At 46.7% G+C, this 26,610-nt stretch overlaps 1 protein-coding gene across 2 annotated transcripts in view; it reads left to right on the top strand.

Moving 5' to 3' along the window:
- GLG1 (golgi glycoprotein 1) overlaps nt 1-26,610 on the top strand; it is a 1,453,447-nt gene that overhangs the window by 240,421 nt on the left and 1,186,416 nt on the right. For both annotated transcript variants that reach the window (XM_069655141.1, XM_069655148.1), the window contains exon 7: nt 13,307-13,490. In XM_069655141.1, the coding sequence (XP_069511242.1) occupies nt 13,307-13,490 (184 nt within the window). The remainder of the gene's footprint in view (nt 1-13,306; nt 13,491-26,610) is intronic.

Below are 26,610 nucleotides of genomic sequence, written 5' to 3'. Positions count from 1 at the left end.
AGATATCCAACCCGTACAATACTATTGGTTACATCTTAAGTGTACAAAAATCTATAAGCGGTAGCAATGAGAATTTGCAATATTTCCTTAGAATTATCTTCATTGATGACAGATCTTACTTTGTGTTAATCCACATTTCCAGGATTTCAAAGGATTTACCTCTCCTAGATGGTAACCAAGTAGCGAATGCTACTAGCACTCTATTTTATCGCCAGCAATGTTCCAGCTGTAAGATTTAATTTGTTTATTTTTGTGAAATATAATAATCTGGGACTTTATAGAATTAGCCACCAAATTATGATCCCTTGCATATTCAAAAAAAGCATTTTACTTATTTTGCAACCCATAAGGGGTTCTATCAAACAGGACAATGGCGTCCGCAAAACATAGCCAATGTATTTTTAAACTGGCCAATTTTGCAGGGTACATTTTGGACCCATTCCAGATTCACTCCATATCACAGATGGATAATGAATAGGGTTTGAGAAAGATTGCAACCCTGCTTTACCCCTGTCATGGTGGAAATTGGAGAAGTGAGCCCCTGCTTTGTGATTCTTAGCTGAAAGGTAGTGTCGATGTGCAGCAGTGCAAGCAGCTGCACAACTCTTGCAGGAAACCCTAGGTTTAGCATTTTCATCCATAACACTTCTCTAATTATTGAATCAAATGCGCTGGTTAGATCTAGCGCTGCAACATCCGGCCGCTGGTGTGCATTCTCTATTTGAAATATGCGCTATAATGATGGCTTTTCATGAAGTCCCCATATATTTACGAAAACCTGTTTGATATTTTGAAAAGATGTCCTGTTCCTGAATGTACTCTTGAATGTGTTTTTAGTAATAGAATCGCAAACACTTTTGCTGAGGAATCCATTAACGATATCGGCTGATAGTTGGCCGGATTATTAGAATCCCCTTTTTTTAAGTATGGGGATGATTATACCACTTAACCATGATTTCGGTATACTGTTAGTAGATAAGATATTTGCAAATTTTGTTTGTAAAATTGCAGCCCAATATTTAGGATCATCCTTTAGAATACAGGCCGGAAGCCCATCAGGTCCGGCAGCCCTCGATGGTTGAAGTACGTGAATCGCTTGTATAATATCATCCAAGGAAAAGGACATCTTGTCATCACAACGTAAGTATACCAGAATGAAGTTTCTGGAAGATGTCTGGTATTTTAAACTTATTAGCAATAAAGGTTTCCATACCTCCGCAGAGATTGAGGTGGCCAAAGTGTGAGATTGTATTATATGCTTATCGTTTAGTAAAGACCATATATTGCGAGTGTCACTTAATTATTAAACCCATCATCCTTTGGTTTTCCATCAGATTAAAGCTGTTACGAGTAGATTTCATCAGGTTTCTAAATTTCAAACACATCTTGGATTTCATGTTTACATACTCATTAGCGGAAAGCTTTAGTCGCGTTGGGGCTCTCAAACTAGAGTTCTTTCCTGTTTAATTTTGAGTTGAACGTGGATATCCTTGTATTTTCTCGGCAATGAACGTTTTAAAATTGTAAGAATGTTTCCTTATTAACATGGAGTTCCAATCCTCTCTGATTTGCCTCTAGTCCGTTTGAGCTTCCCCCAGTTATTTGCTGCACATCTCTATGCACCAGGTATGTCAACTCTCTACATAGCCTCGGATGCCATCTAATAGAGATGTACATGCAATCTACTTCTATAAGCGTTAAGATGGGGGTCAACACAAAGGGGCTCAAACTTATGTCATAGATCATCTGAATAGGTGCATGGTCACTAAAAAGGGTATCCATGATAACCACCTTATCCATTTTTTCCAATAACCACACTGACAAAAAATAGTCAATATAGGAGGTAGCATTACCTCTTGCCGATGTACTGACATGCATGCCGTCTTTATATTCTACTCGGATACTCCAGTTAAGATAATCATTCCATTTGCAACCTCTCAGATACTTTTTAGTTTGTATGTCAGTTCTCTTAGCTGCATCGATTTGGTCCATGCAAACTGAATTAAAATCGCCCCCTAAAATAAATACATTTTCGAGGTTGATTAGCATAGTTTCTTCAAAGATCTCGTCCAATAGCTCAAAGATTATATCGAGTGGACTCGGCAGGATTAAAAAATAAATTTATTAATATGTAAGAAAAGGGCAGTGTGCTTTCAGGCTTATATTCAACTATTCGGAGACCATTTGATGCTCTAACTAGGTCTCATGATGTTGGGCATTACTAATTAATGTGACAAACCCACCACCTGGGCGGCCAGCTGAGCCCTGCATCCCAGGCACACAATAGCTTGAGAAACCCTCCACCACATTAGCCATACACATGGTCTCCTGTAGTAAATATATTACAGTACTTCTTGGTCTTTCAATATCTGCAAGCCACCCTTTAAAATGTTTGATCCCACAACAATTCCCTGAAATCAAGGAGCAATCCTCTGGCTAGGGCTGCTTATTTTTTCATTGGAGCTCTAATATCGTGGTCATCAATGGTGCCAGCCATGTGATGTTTGATGCAGCCCCTACCAGGGCTGAAATCTGATTTCTAAAGTCTGCAGTATGCACTGGCATCACTTCACTAGTCGGATACATTAGTGGGTTCAACTCAGGGTGGTGTAACTGTTCATCCACAAACTGATCCGCCTCAAGTGACCTGAATAATTCCATTGTAAGACCCTGTAATTCAAAATCCTCCGTGTGGTCCCAAAGCAATTTTAGTATGATGACCGATTGGGGTTCACATATCATACGTAAATTATGATTGGCCAATCTTATCCAATCTGTGAGGTGTCCTCAACTGTGGACTGCCGTTTGAAACTTGCACTCTTGTCCTTTGAGATTACTGTCCTTCAAGACTTTTCTATGTTGCGGTTACTTCCTCTCACAGTGAATTGTAGGCACTTTCATCTAAGCCACCCTTTACTGTGTTTCACAAGGACCAGGTTGTACTACAAGTACATCCCTCTTTTCTACCTAAGGTAGTTTCTGAATACCATTTGAGTCAAAAGGTGGTTCTTCATCTTCCTACCCTCCTCCTGTGAAGGAAGAGGAGCAAGTCCATCGGTTGGATCCTAGGAGAGCTCTGAGCGTTTACATTTCTAGGATGTCCGGGGTCAGTGGACGATCAACGCTTTGTAGGACCTGCTGGACACTGATTGGGCCAGGCTGTTTCCAAACAGACCTTGTCCAGTTGGCTTATTCTTACCTTTACAGAGTGTTACTGATTGGCGGGTAAAGACCCTCCTGAAGGGTTGAGGGCTCATTCCACTTGGTTCAGCGCGGGGTTCCTATTAGGAATATTCGATGCCGCCACATGGGCTTCCATCCACACCTTTGTAAAACGCTATTCCCTGGATACAATCCATGGTCAGGATATGGCCTTTGGGAAGGTGGTTCTTTATTCCGCAATCTACTTGGGTACTCTAAATTCTTTTCCCTCCTCCATTTACTGGTATTGCTTTGGGAGTCTGTCAAAGATGTGGAATACGTTGGAGGACACAATCCATTCGAAGAACAAGTTCCTTACCAACTGGTAACGTTTGTTCCTCAAAGTATTCCACGTCGCACTCCCAGCCTGCCCCATAGGAGAATTTCCTGCGTGATTGCTACTTCATTTTCCGCAAGGCTAAGTGCAGTCAAGCAATCATGAGACTGGTGCCACACATTCTGAGGGAAAAATCTTAAACTGGGGCTACAGGCACATGCGTCTTATTTATAACATCCTGTGACATCGCCCTCGACGGAGCCCTTCGAGGGACATTGACCCAAAGCCATCGACGCAGGACGCCCTCTGCCGAAAAAGTTTCCGAAGTGCACAGTTGCGGGCACTGCATGTCAAAGATGTGGAATACGCTGGAGGAACATCCAGTCGAAAGAACGTTACCATGAGCATGTGAATCTATGCCAGACCCTTGCTGGAGAACAGTTACAGGTAAGTAACTTGTTCCATATTTTTCGATTACATTTTGAATTAATTACTTTGTAGAAAAGTACCACAAAGTAATGTTTATAAAGGAACGTGATACCTATATTTTGATTTTAATAAAATGAACTGTTTTGGGCTCTATGCGTTGTTAGTAGGTTAAAGGTAATTTCCTCCAGGAATAGTGCAGGAAGTTAATCCATCTGACAGGTGAGTTTAATGTTCATTTTGAATTACTGTATCTTCTCTTAATGAATACAGTACTTTTAGCAAGCCCATGACTAAAGTAAATATATACTTTGTAGTTGCCAGTAATCTGGCTGCAGTCATTTCAATTGAATCCAAACATTAGCATAGACAACAGATTTGGCTTTTGCATAGATGGGGGATAAGCATTTGCCAGGCACTATCATAATGGTACTATATGCCCATATAACAGCTGCGACATGGTTTGATCTAGACATGAGTGTCTGGATCTAATACCGAAGTTTAAAAATTGGTGACAAGGCAGGCGCTCAGTTGCCAGTCAAGTTTTCCTGCATTAGCTTCTCCTCCAAACGCACGTTTTCATGATTCCATCAATCTTCTGGGAGGCTGTGTTTCTTTGCTTTTTCAGGCGTGTCGTCATTTCGTTTTCAGGTGTGGCAAGTTAATTGACTAAGGATTCTGGTACTTATATTTTTCGCACTTAATTTTTCTTGCAGGTGGCTGGAAACCACTCCCTCCATAGCACAAATCTTCCCCTTGATTGGGGAGGGGGGGAGCCTGACTGGCAACAGAGCGCCTGCCTTACCAATTCTTAAACATGGATCTAATACCTATACACAAGTCAAAACTGTTGACTTTGTCAATGTTTAAGCAGGATATCAGCGCAAGGGACATGCATTAATCAAGTGGTTGAAGGCACACTTAAGAACTTTTTATTAAACCTGCTGCCATTAACTCCTAACTCTTTCTAGTTAGAAATAACGCTGACAGGCCAAGGTTTGATGTTACTGCTTGATGGAGCTAGCTCAGACATCCCTGGAGGATGTTTCGTGCAGGAGGGATGAGCTGTTAGTGGGTGAGTGGCCATGGGGACCAAAATGATTGTGGACCATCAATGGGTCAGTAATAACAAAACCACAACCTCATTGTGTCCCTCACGCATCCTCTCCTTCCTAGCTTTTCTCAAGTGCAATACTTATAAGCACCACCTAATAGCCAAAACGGGACTAGAGTAAAACTAAGGTACAAACAAAGCTCTGTGGTTAGGTGTCTGTCTGGTATTGGTCCCCTCTGTTTGTCTCTTTTGGCGTGTCACTACTCTGGTCCTTGGCTAACTTAGGAGCTGCTCATCTGGTCCACCTTTTAACTGTCCTTGACTACCTGGTGAGTCGCTTTCAAAACCAACCTGAAGGAAAAGGCTTCTATTTTCTGTGCGCTGTTTCTCCTTAAAGTGTACTTTGAAAGCTTCAAATTCCCACTCGTGCATGGTATCGGTGCAATCTAGTTTGCCATTGATTTGAGAAAGATATGGTAACAGCCACTTTAAATTCACTCTACCTCACACGCTAACTAAAAGTACATCATGGCACAAGCCTGTGCACCTAAACAATACTGGTTATAAAAGGGAACATGCATCATCTGGAAGCGCATATATATGCACTAAATTTCCCTAAATACCAAACTAAGCCACCAGATACACCAACACAAATTCCTGCGTGCCTAATCACCTCTGACAGACCCACAGACACCTGCACAAACAAATAACTTAAAACCTGCAGTGCACATCAACTATTACACAAGACTGTTCACAAAAATGCCTTTGGATCTGCCCACCAACATGCAACTAAACAATCTTGCCCTGGTCCCCCATTACTGCATTAGTTTCCTACCCTAATGCTTGCAGATCCTGAAGCTCCTTGGAAGTGGGGAAAATGGCAACAATGGTGCTATAAAAGATGCAATAAAATACTATAACTGAATCTAGCAGTGTTTAACTTATTCTCCTGTGGGGTAGTGCACTGCATGGCCTAAGCAGCTTATGTGACGGACAGCAACAGGAGAGAAAATTAATGTTGGCCCCACAATTAGTTTACTAAAGATTCTAGTGTAGCGCACTGACAGGCTGCTGAAACTATATATTTGCCTGTCAAATTGATGGGTGTTCTTTTTCTCCAATTTTGTGATTATGTTCAAATTATTTGAGCCCTTCCCTGGTGCCTTCCTGGTTACTGCTATTTTTCCCTACTTAAGGAGCCCTCCAGCCTCTTTTCCTTTGCAGATGGGGAGCAGGTGCCAGTGGATCGAAGTCACTTGGCCTAAGCCCCGCCCACCTGGCACCTTCGTTGCCACTTTTCCCCACTTGGCAAGCCCTGGTTGCTGCTCTTGTTACCTACTTAAGGAGCCATCCAGCCTCTCTTCCTTTGCAGATGGGGAGCTGGCACAAGTGGATCTAGGTCACCTGGCCTAAGCACCACCCACCTTCTTAGCCCTGCCTCTTCCTTCCTGCTCTTAACTCTTAGATCAAGGGCGTCTCTCGTCTGGGCGTCCGAAGCAAAGGGCTGACTAAGAAAAGGGAAATTCCTGTTTGGACCTGAAAGGGCTGACGAAGAAAAGGGCAATTCCTGTTTGGACCATGAGGGCCTAGGGCCCGACCCTCTGCTCAGACAGCAGGTAGGCATGCACCAACATGTGTTTACCCCCGTCTGTCGTCAAAGGCCATCGCCATCCCCTTTGGTCCCCCATGATGTTCCCTTGTGCGCCCGAACCTTCTCGCACACAGGTGTTGCCTGTTTTGCTTGATTCTTCTACCCCTCCCCCCACCACCCTCCAGCATGCTTCTGCAGGAGTCTTTACAGATACATTCTGGTTTCACCATCACCGTCTTGTGGCCAATGCTAGATTTTACGTTTATGGACTTTATTGATTCACGGTGCGTCACCTTTTCTCAACTCTCATGCTAGACTTCCTTTGCATCTTGCACTCGTGGTTGCTCTGAATCATGCTTGTATCCTGGCTTGCAACATTTTGTTACTACTGAATTCTGCAATTGTATTCGCTCTCCCCTCTTGCTTCTCCACTCTCACTGCTTACTCTGTTCTCTCCTCTCCCTTTCTCCCTTTTCCATCTCCTTCCCTTACTTTCTTCTATGCACTTACACTCAGAATTGTCCCTGGACCTAGTATGATAGCAACCGTGTCTGTCTCCCTCTCCCTCCCCTCCTCCCCTCCTCCCCTCAGTTGCCCCCCCTCCCCTGCAGGACTATCTGAAATGTCATGCCTAGTATGATGGTCATTGTTTTGTTCCTCCCCTCCCTTTCTGCACCCCTCTCCCTCACCTTTGTTTTTCTCCGGCTCTACCAGAAATGTCGTCGGGCCTAGTAGTCTGCCGTTTCCATTTCCTTCACACTCTTCCCCCCCCATCCCTTCCTCATTTATGTCTTAGCTCTTGCACCATCTAAAATGTTGTCAGGCTGAGTACGATAGTTAATTTCACATTCTTACTCTACATGGCCTCTAAGAATGTGATTCTATTTTCCATTGTTCCCTCCCTTAACTTGAAGCGCTTTGAAACACATTCTATATAGGTGCTATATAGACTATAATTTTGTCTTTCATTTTCACATCCTTAATGGTAAACTAGAAGTGCCAGAATACAAGATGGGTTAAACCTGAAAAATGTATTTAACCCCATTGTACTATGTGATTTGGAACATGCAATAAAAGTAATACTCTGATATGGAGCTACTTTGCCACAAACCTCCAGCTCGTAGTACTCCTTTAGTCCGTTCCCTTTCCTCCGTACTGTGAGGGGGTCCTGGTGCAGGGACAATACTGCTACTATTGTTGCCTCGTAAAAATGCTTTCCCCTTTAAATTGAGTCTGCTAGGGCGCGGCTGTGGATGTAACCACATCTAGCTAGTCCCACCCACCGGCGCCTCACCTCACTCCTTTTTTTGCTTGCACAGGATCGGAAGTACCTTGTGCAGTGCAAGTACACGCGCAACAGCTTCCCTGTTTTTTCATCCTTTCTCTGGCAACTCTCATCCCCAGACCTATGTCTTCATTGAGTGGGTTCTCCAGGTGGTTGTCCTGCAAGCAGTTTTTCCCGTCTTTGGACCCCCATTCTGTTTAGTGTCTGGGGTTGAACACCGGTGGGATTCTTGTGGCCTGTGATGCACTAACTCCAAGGTCGTTGTACTGGCTAACGCAGTGGCTGGAAATCTTCTCGCGTTCCCCGCCGGAGCACCCCAAGGTCTTCACTCATCAAAAGTCCAAGAAGCAGGCAAGTCATCTTTTTTTTCCACTCCCTCAGTGTGCAGGTTCCTGTCTGGGAATTACTCCGGCTGAGAGGGGTCCTAGTGACTCTCGTACCGGTGGAGCGCATGTAGCCCCTAGGGTTACTGGTACATGAACCGAGGTGTCTAAGGACTCTACCAGGAAAGTCCCCATGGGGGCCTAAACTTCCTTCTACCAGGCAGCCGTCCATGGGGCTACAAAGCTCTAACTACAGGTCTTCAACCGTAGGGGCCATCTGTACGCGACACGATTACCAGGCTTAAGGCTGAGGGCAATCTTCCTACAAGATGCAATTGCGAAGTATGCCACAGTACAGAGTACCTTCCGCAGGCACTAAAGAGACTACAGGTCAGGGCTGTAATCCGAGAAAGCAGCCTCCGAGCATGCCAGAGACACTGTCAAAGTATGTCATTCAGGCTTTCAGACACAACTTTACAAACACCATGGGAAGAATCTCAATGGTTGGTGTTAATTTCAGTGCGCTTCACAGCCAGGCAATCCTCCCCTGTTTTGGGGATCCTGGAGAACCTTGTGTCACCATGGTGTACAGCATATCCTCTGTCATTGGGGTATAGGGCTGATTCGGTGGGGGCTGCACCCCAGACAAGGTACTGACAGGCCTGCTCCCTCCTACTGCCACTTCCATTCCAATGGCGGCAACAGCTGCGGCACAAAGGCATTTGCCAGCTCAAGCCACTTTTGAGGAGTTTTTTTATTTATTATTGCTTCTTGGTTTTAATGAAGTCCCCACAGATGACTGGTATATTGAAACATCTGATTAAGGAGGTGGTTCCTCTGGTTAAACCTTCACATCCTCCTAGAGTGGATCCAATGCCCCATCTCCTCCATCTCAGATAGCACAGGTGGCCCCGCCATCTTTGGTGGCACCACCTCAGCTCTGGTGGTGGCTCCTCGTCTTCCTCTTCCATCTCTGGTGGCGGCTCCTCCTCCACTGGCTCCTCAATCTCCGGTGGAGGCTCCTCCTCTAGCTCCTCCCCATCGCCATCTCCGCTGGCACCTTTTCCATAGCTCATCCTCTTCAATTTCTGTTGGTGGTTCCTCCTATCTCTGCTGGCACCGTTGGCACCTCCAACTCAACCCCTGGATAAGCTTCTTGCTTTGAACCCAGCATCTGATTCTCAAGGGGCAAAAGCTCCACATAACGATACAGGTGGCGATTAGGAGGACCGAACGTTCTACCATCGAGGACTGGGTTGACACCAGTATGCAAACTTCCCCCAGACTCTAATTTCTCTAAAGAACACTAAAGTGTCTGTACTTGGTCCTGTTGAAGGCAGCACAGAGGTCCCTTTCAGATGCAGGATTTGGTATCGGTTGGTCGCAGTGCTCCAGACAGCTTGCAGTATGTTAAGATGGTTTTCTGAAATCTTTTCTGGTTTGGGGGAGGAAGGGTGTTTTAGGAGTCCACCCTATTTATGGTAAACTGGGAAGACACCGAGCGATTAGTCAAAACACAATACTACAGGTAACAAGCAGTCCAGGCTCCATTTCAAGAAAAGTGTGATCTAGAGTTACAATGAGTCCACACAACCTCAATAATTTAAGTTGGTAAGCACATAAAAAGTTATAAGGCATTTAGGGACATGTAAAAATCACAAAGTAAATGTACACTTTGAATTATGCAGCAGTATTCAACAGATTAATCGGATGGAGGAAAATAGGTATAGTTAGGATTAGCAGAAGCCTGGTTCCCTTTTTATTATGAAATCCAGCCCTAAAATCTATGGGGTCTTGTGCCCAAAAGTCACAAGTTCCAAACTATTCTGTAAACCGATTATGTTTACTTACCCCATGTCTCCAATTCTTCCAGTTGACACTGCAGGTCTTCTGGAATTTGCTGGGGACACAATCTTCTGTCCTTGGCTCGGGTGAGGGAAGCCCAGGTGTTTTGGGTGCAGAGGTCATTTTTCGGGTTGGTAGCTGGCCTTGGTTCACACCAGACGGTTCTAGTCAACTTCAAGAAGACCCCAACTGAAGAAAAGGTGCAGACTTCTGTGATAGACGCATCAGCACACATCCCGAGAGTGCAGAAAGATTGCTCCAGCAGAAGGCACCACAGTCAAGAGGCAATAAGAGATCATCTTAACGGTTAACACAGAAGCAGCAGAGCACAGCTTCCCTTGAGATGGCTGAAATTGTGTGGACGGGTGGCTTATGGCATTAGCTGAAGACCTTGCAAGTCCCATGGCTGTGCGCAGAGCATTTGCTGGAGCGAGGTAGCGAAAAAGAAGCTAGTTGACCGTGTGGTCCAAGCACCTGTCTGAAGGCTTCCCAGGTGTACATCCTCAAGCAGGTGTTGAGACTGTTGCCACCAGTTCAGGGGTCGGTGCATGAACAATGATGATCTGAGATCAGGCAAAGAAGCAGGTCGTCATTGGACCAATCACTGCAGTAGATTTGCGCTGCCAGGGGTTACCCTCTGGCATCAGTGAGCTCTTATTCATATAAGTCTGTTTCAATGATTCTATTGAATAACTGCGGGTGCCCTCTCATCTAAGATTTAGGCTGGGGCAAGCCCAGCAATGGGCAAGGATCTGCAACATTCAAACAGCTCGGTGTTATCCAATCCTAGACAACCACTGGTCATCACATATGTACAGCAACAGACTTTCTGGCTGTAGGGATGTGAATTTGATCTAGTCTGTCCAATCTCTTCTGAATCTCTCAAAAAGGCCACTTGCCCTCCAAAAGGGAAAAGGGTTACCAGAGAAGCCAGAAGGCTAAAGAACAAGCTAAACTAATGGGTTGCATTGCCATCTTAAGGTGCTAGCCACCTTTATAAGCCATTCATGGTAAAAGCAAGTAAAATGGCACAAATGGTAAAAATATCACAGCTGCCACCGGCTTGTCTTGGGCACAATGTAAGTGACCAAAAAGTCATTATCGTTCACTGTAAGGTGATGTGTGCATGTGTAACAATAAATACACTAATTCATACTCAAGAATGAGCAAAACGGGCAAGAGAAGTAAAGCAGAAGTCTTTACTTCCAAAAAAGTCAGGACAGAGTTAAAAACCAGCAATAATGTCCAATAAAAATCTATGGAGGGAAAGGTGCAAAACGAAAATCTTTCCCAACAGTAATCCACCAGCCAGGAGTGAAATCTGGGGTAGACTTGAAAATGCAGGAACGTGACAAAGTTGTAGTCATCTGAAAATGGTCCAGTGAAGGAAACCTTGGAGGTGACCAAGTATGGCCCAGACTAATAAAGTATGGTGGAACGCCACTAACCTTACTCTAAGATGACCGCAGCTTCATATTCCCAGGTGCACTACCAGGATGGTAACTTGAGAACAGCCCAGAAACAATCGCACCATGGAATACCCTGCCCCACCAATCTGGACTTGTCGGAGAGGATGAACAGTGCAGCCAAGGCAGGATGTCGATCATACAAAACCACCACCTGGCACCAGAGTCCATGCACATGTGGCCCAGCCAGCATAGCCAAACCTGGTCCTAACATTTTGTGGCAGAATTCAGCATACTGATAAGGAACCTAAAAATGCCATTATTGATGTGGAAGGACCAGGGATTCCCCTATATGAACCCATTCACCCTTGGGCTGGCATAAGCTATTCCTCCAATCACACAGAACAGCCAGACAAAGGTTTTGACATCCATCTCCACGCCGGCAATCACTCTGGTCCACTTTCCCAATATGTATATTGTCCAGTTTAGGGGCAGGGACCAATGTAAACTAGTCCAGACCACAATAAAGGGTGCATGGCTAGGCAAAGTGATCCCTGGTTTACACAGCAGCCATTTTCGGCCTTCCTTATGGTTTCACCTAACGAAGCAATGGTCCAAAACAAAATGGCAGTTGGTACACCAATGGCTACCACAAACTTACATTGTTGTTATTGCAGTAAACCTGGCTGTACCCTTGTTGAAGCGAAAACAAAATTTCAGCTGCCATGTGCCTTCTTTCCATTTAGGGCAGTGGCCTTCAAACTGTGGGGGGCGGACTGATTTCCTCAGAGGGGGGGGGGGGGAACAGGGGCAGGCATCAGAGGATGCAGGACCCAGCTTGAAATTAACACAAAGGAGGAAAAAAAGCTGGCGTGGGATGGGACAGCCACGTTTGTGCCGATTACATCCTACCATGGCATCTGCCGCACATGCTCAGTGTCACAGGGCCAGGCTTGGGGGTCAGTGGGAGTGGCTGACCCAGAAAATAGACCACCTGGAAGTGTGCTCTATCCTTGGATACTTGGTGGCAGGGCCAGAGAGAGAGGCTCCTGTATATTGTAGCAGTAAAACGCTCAGATATTTGCACACTCAAACTTTGCATGCAAACAAATTAAGCATCTCCATGAGTTTTGGGTAGGATTATACAAGTGTTCAGCAAAGTATTGATTTACAGGAGACATGAGTTGTCATAGCATTCATTAAGGTCTATGCAGAGTGGTGAAGAAAAAATTTAAAATATAAATGAAAAGCACTAGATTTTTCAATATTAATGTCTGTATTGATGGGTATGACTAGTACCAGGAATATCTTGAAGTAGGTTTGTACAGTCGTCCTTGCATAGTTCGGGTGATGTAAACAGAGCTGGATGTAGCATATTTGGATTAGTTCTGTTTTCCTATCGGAGAAAGTAAATGGCCAGTAACTGATGTGGCTTGTGCATTATGGATGCCAGGAGGTTGAAATGGTATGTGCACTGCTTACTCTTAGCAGTTTCTAGAGAGAAGCTGGGCAAGTGCACAGCTTTGAGATTGAGTATAGGAATGTGGGGCAAGTATCACAACTTGAGGCTGTGTTGCTTAGTCCTTGCTCAATCAATACCTTTGCCTCTCAGATTGGGGATAAAATTGGGTTGCTGTTTCATTTCTTGCTGGATTCTCACACACCTCATACCCTATTTGCTTGTTGGTTTACAGCACCAACAACCCAGTGTACTTTTTAATCTTAAAACCAAACTGTGCCCTATTGCCCGGCATCCTTCTATTGCTAGCACATTTGTTAACCAGGTTTTATTTGACAAAATGTTTCATGTCTTGTTTGTTAGGAAATTAATCAGTTGAAGAGTTTCCATCAGGTGTAAGTGAAAATCTGTTAACCCATTGCCTACCTTTTTCAAATAGTGCCGTGATGCTCTGACGACTCGACAGAAGCTCATTTCCCAGGACTACAAGGTCAGCTACTCGCTGGCCAAGTCTTGCAAGAGCGACCTGAAGAAGTACCGCTGCAATGTAGATAACCTTCCACGTTCCCGGGAGGCCAGATTGTCCTACCTGCTCATGTGCCTGGAGTCGGCTGTGCACAGAGGTAAGGCTGGATGAGCCACTCATAAGGGAATGGTATGGATCATGGTAAAGGTGTATGAGTGACTGGTGCTTGCATGTTCTTCCACAAAGTGGTGTTCATTATGTAAAAGGATATTTATACCGCACACTTGTCACCACCAGAGTGGTTTACTGGTGCTCTGGTGGATCTGAAAAGCAAACCAGCAGGTAGGCTAAGTTAGTCAGACTTGGTTGGAAAAGGCTCAGGAGAGCTGCGATTTGCTGTTGGCGGCTTCATTTCAGTTTACACCGTTCGCTGAGCGTGTTCAGTCGGTAGCTGTCGTGTGCTGTTGTGCGAGACTGTGGTTTGTTTTGTCGTTGCGGTGAAGTGTGTGCAGTAATGGGTGTGGCTGTTTTATGTTTTTGAATTTGAGGTGTGAGCAGAGGATGAGATTGTTAGTGGGGTTTGGTTAGTGGTGGCCCTGCATCGTAACTCCTATGCTATGGCTGCCTGCGATGCACGTCCCTGCTACTGTCGTGTATTGTGGTGCTTTAGGGGGGGGATGGCAGGGTCTTCCTCCTTTATTCTGTGTACTGTTGAGGGTTGTTTGCAGGGCTGTCTAGAGGCAGCGCCTCTAGATCTTACCCCTCTCCAACCAGTGTTCCAGATGTTTTAGTTCTGCACCTGCTTTGCCTTTAGGCCTATGCTGGTGCACACCTGCCACCTCTTTCCTCTCCCCCTTTGGCGGTGCATCTGGTTGTTGTGAGGGGGCTGGTGGGACCTTTTCCCTGTGATCTCGATATACCTGGTCCCCATGATTGTGTCCGCTTGCCCCTTTCTCTGACTCTTACCCCCTCTGTGGTTCAACCTGGGGTGCTCCCATCGCCCTCTTTAGACTTGGCTTGTGTCCTCCATGGTGCTCCTGGTCTCCCTCCCACTTGGAAGGTCTTTCCAGCTCCCAGCACTTGTCGTGGTATGCTTTAATCCGATGTCTTGTGAGGTGTTCATTGCAGAGGGTGTGGGTGTTTTTCCGAGTTGAACGAGCGGGCGGGCTCAGTAGGGAGCAGGGGGGGTGGTGTTGGGAAGGAACAGCAGCAGAGGCCAGGAGATTGCAAAGAATTACAATTTAAGTGGATATGGCGGCACAATAAAAACTATTGAAAGAGTGGGCAGAGCGCTCAGTCACCTACCATGTGCTCCGCCAGCCGATTGAACACCTCTAACAGGAGAGCACAGACCAAACTCCTAGCAAACACCCGAAACCAGAATAGATTTTTGGCAGCAAAGAACTTTTTTCCAGATCGAACCTTACGGGTGTTTGACACTTTTTTTCAATCTTCATAACATTATTTTCAATTTCATTTAAAAGCCTCGGTATTAATATTCCTCATTTGATTAATGGCGTCACTCTAAATTTCCCATATTTAGAGTCCACGCGCTTCGTCACATTTGACATTGCTGCTGCACGTGCACGCTCTTCAGTAATGTTCACAATGTTCAGTTTAGAGTAAACCAGGAAACCAAATGTCCACTTTTTCCAAAACCTCGACTCCCACACATCATTTATACGATAAGTCCTTAGTCTTGGCTGTGCACTGTGATCTTAGTTTTGTGGAGTTAATAGCTAGAGAATTTTAAACTTGCATAACTATTAAATGCATCCAGAAAATATTGCAACCCCTGTTCTGTGCAGGGGAACAAGAAGTCTGCATAAGCCATGTTACCTTAAGATGAGGCAGTTGGGAGAGGCAAATATTGCACTCTTCAGATGTTCAGTAATGCCCGAGGTGTATAAATTAAAGGCAGAGCCGATATATAACCGTATCTTACATATTTGCACATCTGTCCTTTGTGACAAAGCACCATCCTCATTTAATTTGCATGACGGAATGGTTATGCAAGCCTAGTAACTGCTCAATAAACCAAAAGGTATGCATCAACCCTGTAGTTTTCCCCAAAAAATGCTCCCCATTAACTGTCAAAGGCTGCCGTTAAATCAATCATCGCTAGGTAAATGGAATAAGTTTTAGTCCAAACAGACGATTGAAGGCACTAAAGTAAAAATCCATTTAGTGTGGTCCCCATAACCTTTCTGAAGCTTGTTTGCCATTTTTGATTCTTCCCGTCTCCTTAGCCCAGATCACCAATTAATGTAGCAGCAAAAACCTTGCTTTCTGCATCTAAAATGGAGATCAGTCTTAGTTCTTCAGGTCTGATCTTGGGCCCCTTTTTATAGATTGGTACAACATGGGCAATCTGCCACATTTCTTGGAAGGTATCTAATCAATCGCATACCTACAGAGACGGGTCATGATACCCGACTATAACTGAGGATTACCACAAAAAACTAAGTTTGATCATCGGTTTGGTCCTGGAGCCCTGGATGTAATGATTTTACCATGTATTTCCTGGATAATTTCTTAATCTCAAGTTTCCAGTCCTTTTAATGTTTTAATTTTATTAAGTTTTAAACATACCAGATTAATCACCAGTTACTATTCACTACATTGCTATCAAACCGAGAAAGGATAGTCCTCATAACCTTCCTTCCCACCAATGTTCGAACTTAATTTAAAAAATATTCCCCCCCCCTTCCAGGAACAGTGCTACTTTCGAGATGAGTCAAACAGTAGGTCTTTTCTCTTCAGCCTACAATTTACATTCAGATTTGGGTCTCTTACATTGTTAATGGTTAATGAGCATCAAGCAAACGTAGGTGCTCTCCAAAGCGTTATCACACATGTGCTGGGTGTAACCCAGCTTTCATAACTCTTCTACGCTTATCACCTGACCACTTACATTGTACCAATTCAAGTCGGACTTCTGATATCCATATTGGTCTGGGAACAGGTAATGTATTTGTCAATGTAATCTTGCCACAGACCCTCATATTGCGTGGATTGCCAGTGTAGAGCCGCCGTGATCCTTTCCATCAAAAATATGCTAGTGGCTACCTTTTCCCATTCTTTCTTACATGGGGTGGTGACTGCTTTCCATTTGATCACTACACATGTTTGCGCCGCTAACAGAAGAGGGGCGACCAGCCCAGTCGCCCTCCTAAATTCATCCTCATCCCTCTCCAGCCCAAACAGAACAAGGGGTGCGCACTCCTGTTGGATTCCCTCTATATCCTTGACCTAACCGAGAACCTCATCCCAGTATACACTTACTCTGGGGCACCCCCACCACATGTGCCAGCAATCTGCCCTTTCGCCACATTGTCTCAAGCATTGGGGACTCAGTTTGAAACGTCTTGGATAATCTTTGGGGGTCGTATTGCCACCTATGAATAAGTTTAGTTGCATGCAGTTTATGCTGGGAGGCAATCGATACCAGGGAAGCCCCTTGCACGTCTTAGACCATAATTTTGAATCTCTCTAGGTTCATATCCGTCCCTATCTGTTGAGTTTGGTCGTGGACCCCTTCCCGGCTTCTATCAGAGTTTTGTACATAATTAAGATCAACCCTTTGGTTTCAGTGAGGGTATCTAGAAGTGATTCAAAGGGGTTGAGGCAAATTCAGCTCCTCTCCAAAGTTGTCCCACCCTCTCGAGCCCCGCCTCAAACCACCCTTGAAACCTCCTATGGTCCAGGATCTCTTCCCTAATACCTGGTGCCCAAATGTGTCTCAATGGGGATCCCCACGTTCTTATGCCCCGCATGTCTGCTACCTCCATATTTCCCAAATAGTCCCCAGGATAGGATGCTGGCGAAGCCTGCAAGTCAATTTGCTCCTCGGCACCCAAAGCCCCTCAGACAGGGTGGCCACGGCGAAACTGTGGTTGTCGACTTACCCATTGCAAATGCTTTAAGTTTCTCAAGTGAGGTATTAAAATACTTAGCTGTGCCGCTATATAATATTTTTCGAGGTCCGGCAAACCTACCCCCCTTTTCCTTGGGCAGTGTCAATACTTCATATGCAATTCTGTTTTTTTCCCTGCCAAAGGAATCTCAGGATAGCCTTTTTCACTTCCCCAAAAAATGATTTTGGTATTTAAACTGGAAGCATCGGTAATGGGAACAGAAAGCTTGGGAAACGCACCATCTTGATTGCATGAAGTCTTCACATCCATGAGATTGTGAGTTTCTGCCGCCTGCTCAGGTCCGACTGGAATTTGTCAAGCAGGGGAGGAAAGTTGGCACCTGTGTTTTAGCAGACACAGATATTGCAGGGTGGTATCCCTTATTGTGAGACCCAGGACCGAATACCTTGCTGTGTCTTCCAGTGTGGGTTTGTTCAATGTGGAACAGGATAGATTTTGTTTTGTTAATTCTGAACCCGGAGAGGATTCCGTAACCTTCTATTACTTGTATAGCTATGGGGATGGAAGTCGACGGATTTGTGACCCGTAGTAACAGATCGGCGTATAATGCCACTTTATATTCTTTCCCCTGCACCTGCATTCCTTCAACCAAATGGTCAGACCTGATTTCACGTGCGAGAGGTTCGAGCGACAAAGCAAATATTGTGGACGGAGGGCAGCCCCGTCTAGTGCCCCGACCCAAAGTAAACCACTGTGAGTAGTCAATTGACCAACAGACACTCTCAGCGATGTATAGACCGCTTTCACCCCTCTCCTAAAACTCTCGCCCAGCCTCACCTTCTTCAAAACCGTCTCTTAGGAATCCCCATTCGACTGTCTAAGGCCGTCTCTGCATCGACAGAGCAGGTTCCCCTGTGATCGTCTTAGATTCATGTATTAGGTAGGTTTTGCGCGTTGTCTGATCCCTGCCTTCCCACAATAAATCCCACCTGGTCTGGATGTACGACTCGCGGCATATGTCTCTAGTCAAGTGTTGTGTATATTTTGGCATCGGTGTCCGGTCAAAGGGTCGACTACAAAAGGATTGAATGTAATGGGGTCAACGCAATAGGGCCGAAAACAAAAGGATCACATTTTTTTAATTATATATTTTTTTGGGTTTTCGTATAGGTAAAGTGTTTTTTTTTTACCACAAACAGGGGTTGGGGGGGACCCCCCAAAAAAAATGTTAAAAAAAGAAATGTTTTCAATCCTTTTTGTTTTCGGTCCTTTTGAATCGATCCTTCGACCTATAACCTTTGGCATCAACCTTGAGTAGATATTGGACGGTATGAACTACAATATTTGCGGTCTCTTCCTCCTTTGGGTATGACGGAGATCAATGCCTCCGCAAAGGAATCCGTTGCCACCCTTGTCTCTAGTATAACATTAAACAGGTCGACCAAAAAAGGAGGGGAGTCAGGAAGGTCTTATAAAAACCCACCGAATAGCCATGGTTTCTGGGAGCATTACCCAGAGATGACCTTCACTGCGTTTTCTACCTATTTGGTCGTAATTGGGGCATCCACTGCGTCCGCCTCTCCACTTGCAGCACTGGCATTACTACCCTATCCAAATATTGATCTATTTGAGCACTACCTTGAGTCATCTCAGATTTGTATAGATGTTCATAGAACCTCGCGAATGCCTCCGGGATGTTTGCCCCCTGTGACTCACAAGTATACCCTTCCCCTTCATCTATGGCTGCCACACATCCGTCTTCTTTGTCCCCTTAATCTAGCTGCCAATCGAGCATCTGCCTTGTCCTCCTTCTCATAGTGCTTCTGCTTGAGGAGTTGGAGTTTCCGGACAATCTGGGCCTCTTGCAGGAGGCGGAGTTAGTCTCGCCTCTCCCTGGCTAGAGCAATCTTCTCCTCCCTGTCCCCTGTGGCAGTGCGTGCCTCACAGTCCAGCTGCATTATCGCCTTCCTTAACCTTTTTTCTATCTGGGTCCTTTCCCTTTTCTTGTTGGCACCCTCTCTGATCAATATCCCCCGCCACTTTCCCTGGTTCCCACACCACTCTTCTGGATACCTTGCCCTTGTTATTAGCTTTGAGGTGTTTTTATTTTGGTTACCATTTCGGCCGAAAGACCAGGGCCTTCCAGAGTCTCGTTGCATTGCCACTCATTTCCCCTACGCGGCAGAGCTCCGAGGTCTAATTTCAGAGAGCATGTCGTGGTCTGACCAGGCGACTGGCTCAATCTCCGCGGAGGGCGTCACCTCAGCTAACCTCTCAGATTCTTTGAATTTTTTTTATATTATTATTTTAAACACAAAATTTAACCTACATTTAGGACATTTCCATTAATGCACAGCTTGTCTTATAATCATGTTGCACTTAACAGTCCCCCCCCTCCCGCCCCTTAACTCGAGCTCCTACTTCAATGCCTCAAGGTTCGTTGCTTAGGGTTTCTCCCTTATTGTTTTCAGGTATCGTCTTCACTGGATTCGACCTCGGGAAGTCCCAACATCGCAGTTACCATTTGCCTCCATGCTACCAGGGGTCCTGTTTCCTCCTCCCCTACTGACTGCTTCATACCATGCCATCGTCTCAGCCTCTGCCCACTTTAGGTCGTCATTCCACCACACCTCTAGTCTAGGTCTGTGGGCTGCTTTCCAGCCCATAGCTATTCTCAGTTTGGCCAGGATGTATGGCAGGTCTTTCAGTTTGCTAATGTGTTTTAAATTACGTTGTCTAACAAATCCCCCCACCCCCTCCCAACATGCATGCCCATGCTGATTCCACCTCCAGCTTGATCCCCTTTTGGGCCAGGCGTTGTTTAACCTCCCAAAACCTACCCACCTCCGGGCACGCCCAGAACATGTGATTCATCCTGGCATCCACCTCCCCGCACTTAAGGCATTTCTGTGTCACTATTTACAAACCAGGTGATTTTACTTGGGGTCATGTATGCCCTGTGGGTGATGTACAGCTGGATCTGCTGCAGCCGCGCATTCCGGGACACTTTCTTGTGGTACCTCTGGGCTCTTTCCCATTGCCCATCCTGCATAGGTTCTCCCACCTCCTCCCACTCCTGCCTCAACTGGAGCAGTTCCTTGTCCACTCTGGACACCAGTAATTCATATATTCGGGATATTTCGTGCCCGCCCTCCGAAATATCGTACATAGTTTCAATGACTGCGTTGGGTTGTTCTGTTAATACTGCTGTGAGCCACTTTCCTCCCACTCGTTTGATTATTCTGGTATATATAATGTTTTGTCCTGGGTGTACCCCAGTGTCTTCCATTCTCTTGAAAATCTAGTGCCTCCCCTTCCTGCCATATGTCCCCGAGGGTCACCAGGCCGATCGGGTCCCAGAATTTACGGATCCCTCTTATTTGCGTGTCCTCGCTGCATAGGGCTACCAGGGGTACCTGCGGAGAGCACGGGTCGGGTTTCCCAGCACTTGGCATGTTTTGTGCCATGTTTTCCAGCCTAGTTCCAGCAATCTCACACGTCCCTGCATCTCTGATTTAGGCAGCCATATTAGCTCCCCTAGAAAGAGTGGAGTGCAGTCCCTGCTTAGCAATCTTCTTTTTGCTGTCTCTTCCTCCAATAGCCATCTGGCCACGTACTGAAGCTGCCCTGCCAGGTGATATATCTCAAAGTTCGGCAGGTTTATGCGCCCTCTATCATACGGGTTCTGCAGCTTCCATAGGGTTACCCTGTTTCTAGAATTATGTCATATGAAGCCCCTGCATAGGCTCTGCAGTTTCGTGAAAAAACGTTTGGGGAGCATGCATGGAATGTTCGTAAAAAAGCGTAATAGCCTGGGAAAACCACCATTTTAAACCAGGCAGCCCTGCCCACCATGGCCAGGGGAGTTTTGCCCAAAACCACATGCTATTCCTGATGCCCTCCACGGCCTTCTGTTATATTTATATTAATCTGCGGCCTCATGATATGTCGATCACCAAGTATCTGAATGTTTTAGTTTGCCAGGGTATTTGCAAGGCAGGCAGGTCTCCCGGTGGGGATCCTTCCTTTTCCCAGAGGAAACATGCTGGATTTTTTAGGGTTTACTGCTAAGCCCGAAAGGGTTGCATAGTGTTTCACTTCTAGGACATACTTCAAGTTTTCCTTCTGGAAGCGCAGACATAGCAACATATCGTCACCGTACCGTGATATCTGGTGCAGTCCCCCCTTCGTGTGGATGCCTGTCTCCCCCATATTGTTTAAGACAGATTGCTAATGGTTCTTTTGTCAGTATATATAACATGGGGGACCAGGGGCAGCCCTGCCTTGTGCCTCTAAGTTGCCATTTGTCAGAGATTATCGCTCCCGTTTTGACCCAACTACTGGGGAGCTGTATACCATCTTCAACCACCTCAGATACCCAGGACCTATCCTGTATTCTTTTATGGCTGCCATCATCCAAGGCCACCTCACGGAGTTGAAGGCTTTTATTGCATTCAGTGAGACTATTGCCATTTCACTAAGCTCGCTCTCTGTTCTAATATATAGTTGAGTCTCCTATGGTTATCGGTTATGTTCCTTCCCCGGTCATATCCGGTTTGATCAGGGTTTGAGTTTATTACCCTTTTTTTGCCTATTCGCCAGCACTGCCATAAGGATTTTGCTGTCCTGGTTTAACACGGATAGGGGTCTGTATGACCCGCAGTCTGTGTTTGGCTTACCGGGTTTCAGAAGCGGAACAATCACTGCTTCTCTCAGGGATTCCGGCAGCCTCCCCCTTTTTGAACGCCTCATTTAGCATGGTCAGCAGGTGGGGGAAGTACTTCCTGCCTATAGGTTTTATAAAATTTGCTGGGGAGCCAGTCTGGCACGGGGCCTTACATGTGGGTAAGTGCAGGACCACTTTCTCATGTTCTTCTAATGTAATTTGGGCCTCCAGGTTTTCCTTTTCCTCCTCATTTAATTTAGGCAGTTCTGTGTCCTCCAATGTTTCCAGCATCTCCCACCCTGCTTCCTCCTCTGTATCTTCATAAAGGTGTTTGTAAAATCTAAGGAACTCCTCATTCACTCCCTCCTGGGTGTTCCAGATCTGCCCTTCTGTTATCTCTCTGATACCGTTCTCAGTGTCTCATTTTTATATAGCCATGCCAGCAGCCTCCCTGTTTTGTCCCCCACTGTGTGTTGCCTTTCAATGTATTTCTTACAATTCAATTTGCATAGTCGTTCCCAGAGCTCCCTGTTGGCTTGCTGTAATTGGCTCACTTGTTCGGCATCCTCCTGTGAGGTGCCCCCTTTCCGCTTAATTGTCTCCAATTTCTTCTGTCTCTTGCAGCTCTCGCTCTATACCCCCTTAGAGCACTCTAGATTTAGATATGGTCGCACCTCTACACTCCCTGTGTTGATGTCAAAGTACTTGATAATTTCCACCCTTAAATCTTCTTGGAATGCTGAGTCCCGTACGACCTCTTCTCTAAGTCTCCCTGTTGGAAGTCTTGCTCTGGGGGGCTGGTGTCTCCACTCTACCACCAAGGGGGAGTGGTCTGATAGCATTCTTGCCTTATATTCCGAGCCCACCATTTTACCCACGAGTTCAGGGGCAGTGAACATATAGTCCAGTCTCGTGTATAGGTTTTGTGGGGCTGCATAGTGTGAGTAGTATCTATCATTCGGGTGTTGCCGTCTCCAAATATCCTTTAGCCCAAAGTGTGTCAGCAAGGCCTGTAGGGCTTTTGTGGCGGGGGTGGGCTTATCTGTTTTCGTATCAGACCTATCCATTGTGGGATATAATGTGCCGTTGAAATCCCCTCCCCACATAATCGCACCTCCCAGGAGGAGGCCAACTTTGCCATATAAGGTCCTAAAGTAAGCTGCTGTGTCATGGTTGGGGGCATAGGTATTTATGATCAATTCTCTATTCTCCAGCAGCCCCCGTAGTACGATCATCCTCCTGTCTGGCTCCACCGCAACTTGGAGCATCGGAAACGGCACATGAGGTGCTACCCAGGTAATCATCTCTCCCCCCCCCTGAATGTTGCTCCCACGGTGGTCCCTCCTTTTTCTTGACCTTCTCAAGTTCCTCTTTGGTGAGGTGGGTCTCCTGTAATAATGCTATGTCCACTTTCTGCCTCCTACGATACAGCATTACCTTGTTCCTCTTCAAGTAACTGTTAAGACCCCTCACGTTCCAAGTTACGATTCTGAGGCTTCCCGTTGCCATCCGGGTTTCGTTCCCCCTCCCCCCTCTATTCCTCTTTCGAACTTATTTTGGCATGAATATGGGCTCGTTCCCTGTCTAAATTCAACGTTAACTCCCCAACTAACTCCCCCTCCCGGTACCCCCAACTTTGTTCACTGCACACATTCTCTTCCCACCCCCCACCCCTTCCCAACTGGTGCCCAGCTCCAACCCTGGATCTCGGCCTCTCCCGCATTTGGTCCTATCGCGGGTTGCTGAGATCAATAACCCAGCGGGTGATACCGATCTATCGGTATCCTAACTAACCTATTCACAGGGGTATGATAGCTGGTTCCATGGGGCTCCTGCAATATACTCCATCTCCGTACCGAAGTGTACTTATCATTGCGGCCTTTGTAGCCAAAGACAACTGCCCACGCCCGATCTTATATTCGAGTCCCAATGTCTCAGTCCGCGACACTTTAGGTACTAGAGCCTGTGTTACTTATCTGCACCGCCACCCTTCTGGGTGCCAGTCTCCGATGTGCAGTTCTGCGTGTCCAGCCAATCTGATGCCTCTTCTGGGGTGTCGAAGAACAGTGCTCCGTTTTGATGGTATACCTTCAATTTTGCAGGGTATATCAGCATGTACTTCTACCTGGTGATTGGCCTTGGTGGGGCCCCTGCTGGTGGCCTCCGCGTTAAGGCCCTATGTGCCCATTCCACTGCAAATCCTTGGGTCAACACCCCTCCCGTTATTTCCTGCAGCAGTATTGTTTCAATGAAGTCTGTGGGGGTTTGATCCCTCTGCTCCTTCCGGTAGTCCAACAATGTGTACGCTGTTTCTCCGGGCACGTCCTTCTGCTTCTTCTGCCCTATTTTCCAGGTTGCTCACGCGTTGTTCTAAGATGTGAATCTCTGATTTGTGAGACGCGCATGCAGCTGTGTTCGGGGCTGTTTTTTTCCAATTCGCCCGTGCGTTCTGCCAGCGTTCTGACGTCTTGCCTGAGGAGATTCACCTCTTCCTGTACTGCGCCCACTTTAAGTTCTAGTGCGGCTTTCAGTTCGACCATGGCCGATTCCAGTTTAGTTTCCCATGTAAGTTTCAGGTCCGCAATTGCTTCCAGGATCTGCTGGTCTTTGTTCCCCAAGGCGGTGTCTGTGGCTGGGATCTTTTCCTTCTGGCCCCTTCTGACATTTGCTGCGTTCTCGTGTATTCCTCCAGCATGGGTTATTTGCACTTCCCCTTGGTCTGCTTATTCGCCATCTTGGTGTTGCCGTGTTTCTCTGCAGGTGCTCAAATATGGTGTTTGGCGCCTCAGCGATAGTCCGTGTTTGGGTGAGTTCCCCTCAGGGGGCCGCAATGAAAGTTCTCCAGCATTGGATCTTTCATGGATTCACATGCTTAGAATATTCCCCGTCGTCAGACTGGGAACCCTCGGTACACATATATATAGTCATTTCCAATAGGAAAATCTTCTGCCCTATCCCCGTCTGCGTCCTCTACGGGGCCGCCCACGTACGCCCCGTTGGACGTGATGGTATATAAGCCCCGCCCCCGCGGGTCCCTTCAGATTTCAACCGTCTCCAAAGATAGTGGGATCTCCTCGTGTATTTTCTTCAAATACTTATCGATTGTTTCTAACTCCTGCGAGTTGGTCTGTTTGGTCCGCTTCCAACTCCTACGAGTTTTGTTAGTTAGTCTGGCAATAATGTCGGGTAAGCCTCTTTTCCGCCCGTGTGCCACGTGCGGTCAAAAGAAGGTTTATGAAGGGGATGGCCATCTTGACTGCATCTACTGCCTTCACCCCCACCACTCGGCGGACCAATGTGATATCTGCAAGGGGTTTTCCCAAAAAACCCTGAAGGACCGGAATCGGCGACTGGTCTCGTGGCTGAACGACGGCGCTGGAGCGTACCCTCAGTCGGAGGTAGGATCGGTGCGCAGTATCGCCTCAGCGAAAACATCAGAAGCCTCCCGACGCTCACATCCGTCGGAACCTCTGGCCAAAAAATCACGACCTACGGGGAAGGACGTGCCTCGAAGTCATTCCTCTAAGGCCTCATCGAAAGAATCGACGAAGAAATCATCTTCTTCTTCTTCTTCGTCGAAGAAAGACAAGGACAGGCCAAAATCCTCCTCGAGCGATCAGAAAAGATCAGCTACGAGTAGAGAGGCGGATAAACACAGGGAGAGCTCCGCGAAGGCGGGACCGCCTAAGCCACCTGCAGGCCCTCCGTCGACGACGACGACGATCCAAGTGCCCACTCCGTCACAGTACCCCGCCTTTCAAACGGGCTCATCGTCGACGACGATTCCCTCGTCGACGGAGTTCCAGGCCTGGAGGCCAGAAACGTTCGACATGGGGCTACCCGACACACTGCTACAAGAACAGCCAGTTTCGATCGCCTCCAAAGAAGACGACGGCTTCAGAATAGTGAGCCCGGAAGACCTGGGGCTACGGCCCAGATTTCCTTCTGGTGCAACCTGCTCTCAAGTTTTCACCCAGCCTCCAAACGCCCAGGCTACTCTCTCCATGGAGGTACTTTCCTCCTTACACTCGCTCTTGAAGTCCCTGGACGAAAGGCTCCCGCCTGTTCCGACGACTCCCCTCGTCGACGAGCCCGGACCTTCACACCGCCCGACTAGATCGGCCGTGGGCCCAACTGCGCCAACAGTCCAGGAAGAAGGTGAGCTCTCGGACTCCCTCTCTGAACAGGGGTCAGCTTCTGATATCTCCCTCTCGCCGTCGAGAGACCCGTCATGGGTTTCGGATGTGGAGGTGGATCCTCCGAAAAGTCCCATTCACCCATCTCCACCGGATGACATAGGGGCCTTCCATTCCATGATGGAAAAAGCCTGCAAGGAGTTCGGTTTGACCCAACAAGAAGAAAAGGACTGCTTCCTCTTTGACCACATGGGCAAGAATAGGCGTTCCGTTTTTTCGATTCCGATACTGGACCACGTATGGAAAGAGGGCGTCCAAACCATGCGGCATCCATTCTCGGAACCTGCGGTCAAAGGCCGCGTAGAGAAAAAATTTAAAGTTCCAGATTCGACGCCAAAATGCCTCTCTGCGCAACCCACGCCTGACTCGGTGGTATCGGCGGCGGCGACGAGAAAGGCAAAGGCCCAGCATAAGTGCTCTACCCCGCCGGACTCCGAAGCTAGACGCCAAGACGCTTTCGGTAAGAAGATCCTGTCAGTGGGAGCGTCAACAGTGAAAGCAGCGAACTCCCTGGCAATCATGGCCAGGTATGACAGG

This window comes from Ambystoma mexicanum, chromosome 1p (assembly GCF_040938575.1).
Source record: "Ambystoma mexicanum isolate Mex_15411 chromosome 1p, UKY_AmexF1_1, whole genome shotgun sequence".
Taxonomy (NCBI): Eukaryota; Metazoa; Chordata; class Amphibia; order Caudata; family Ambystomatidae; genus Ambystoma; species Ambystoma mexicanum.
Note: the sequence above shows the minus strand (reverse complement) of the source record. Positions and strands in the feature narration are given on the sequence as shown.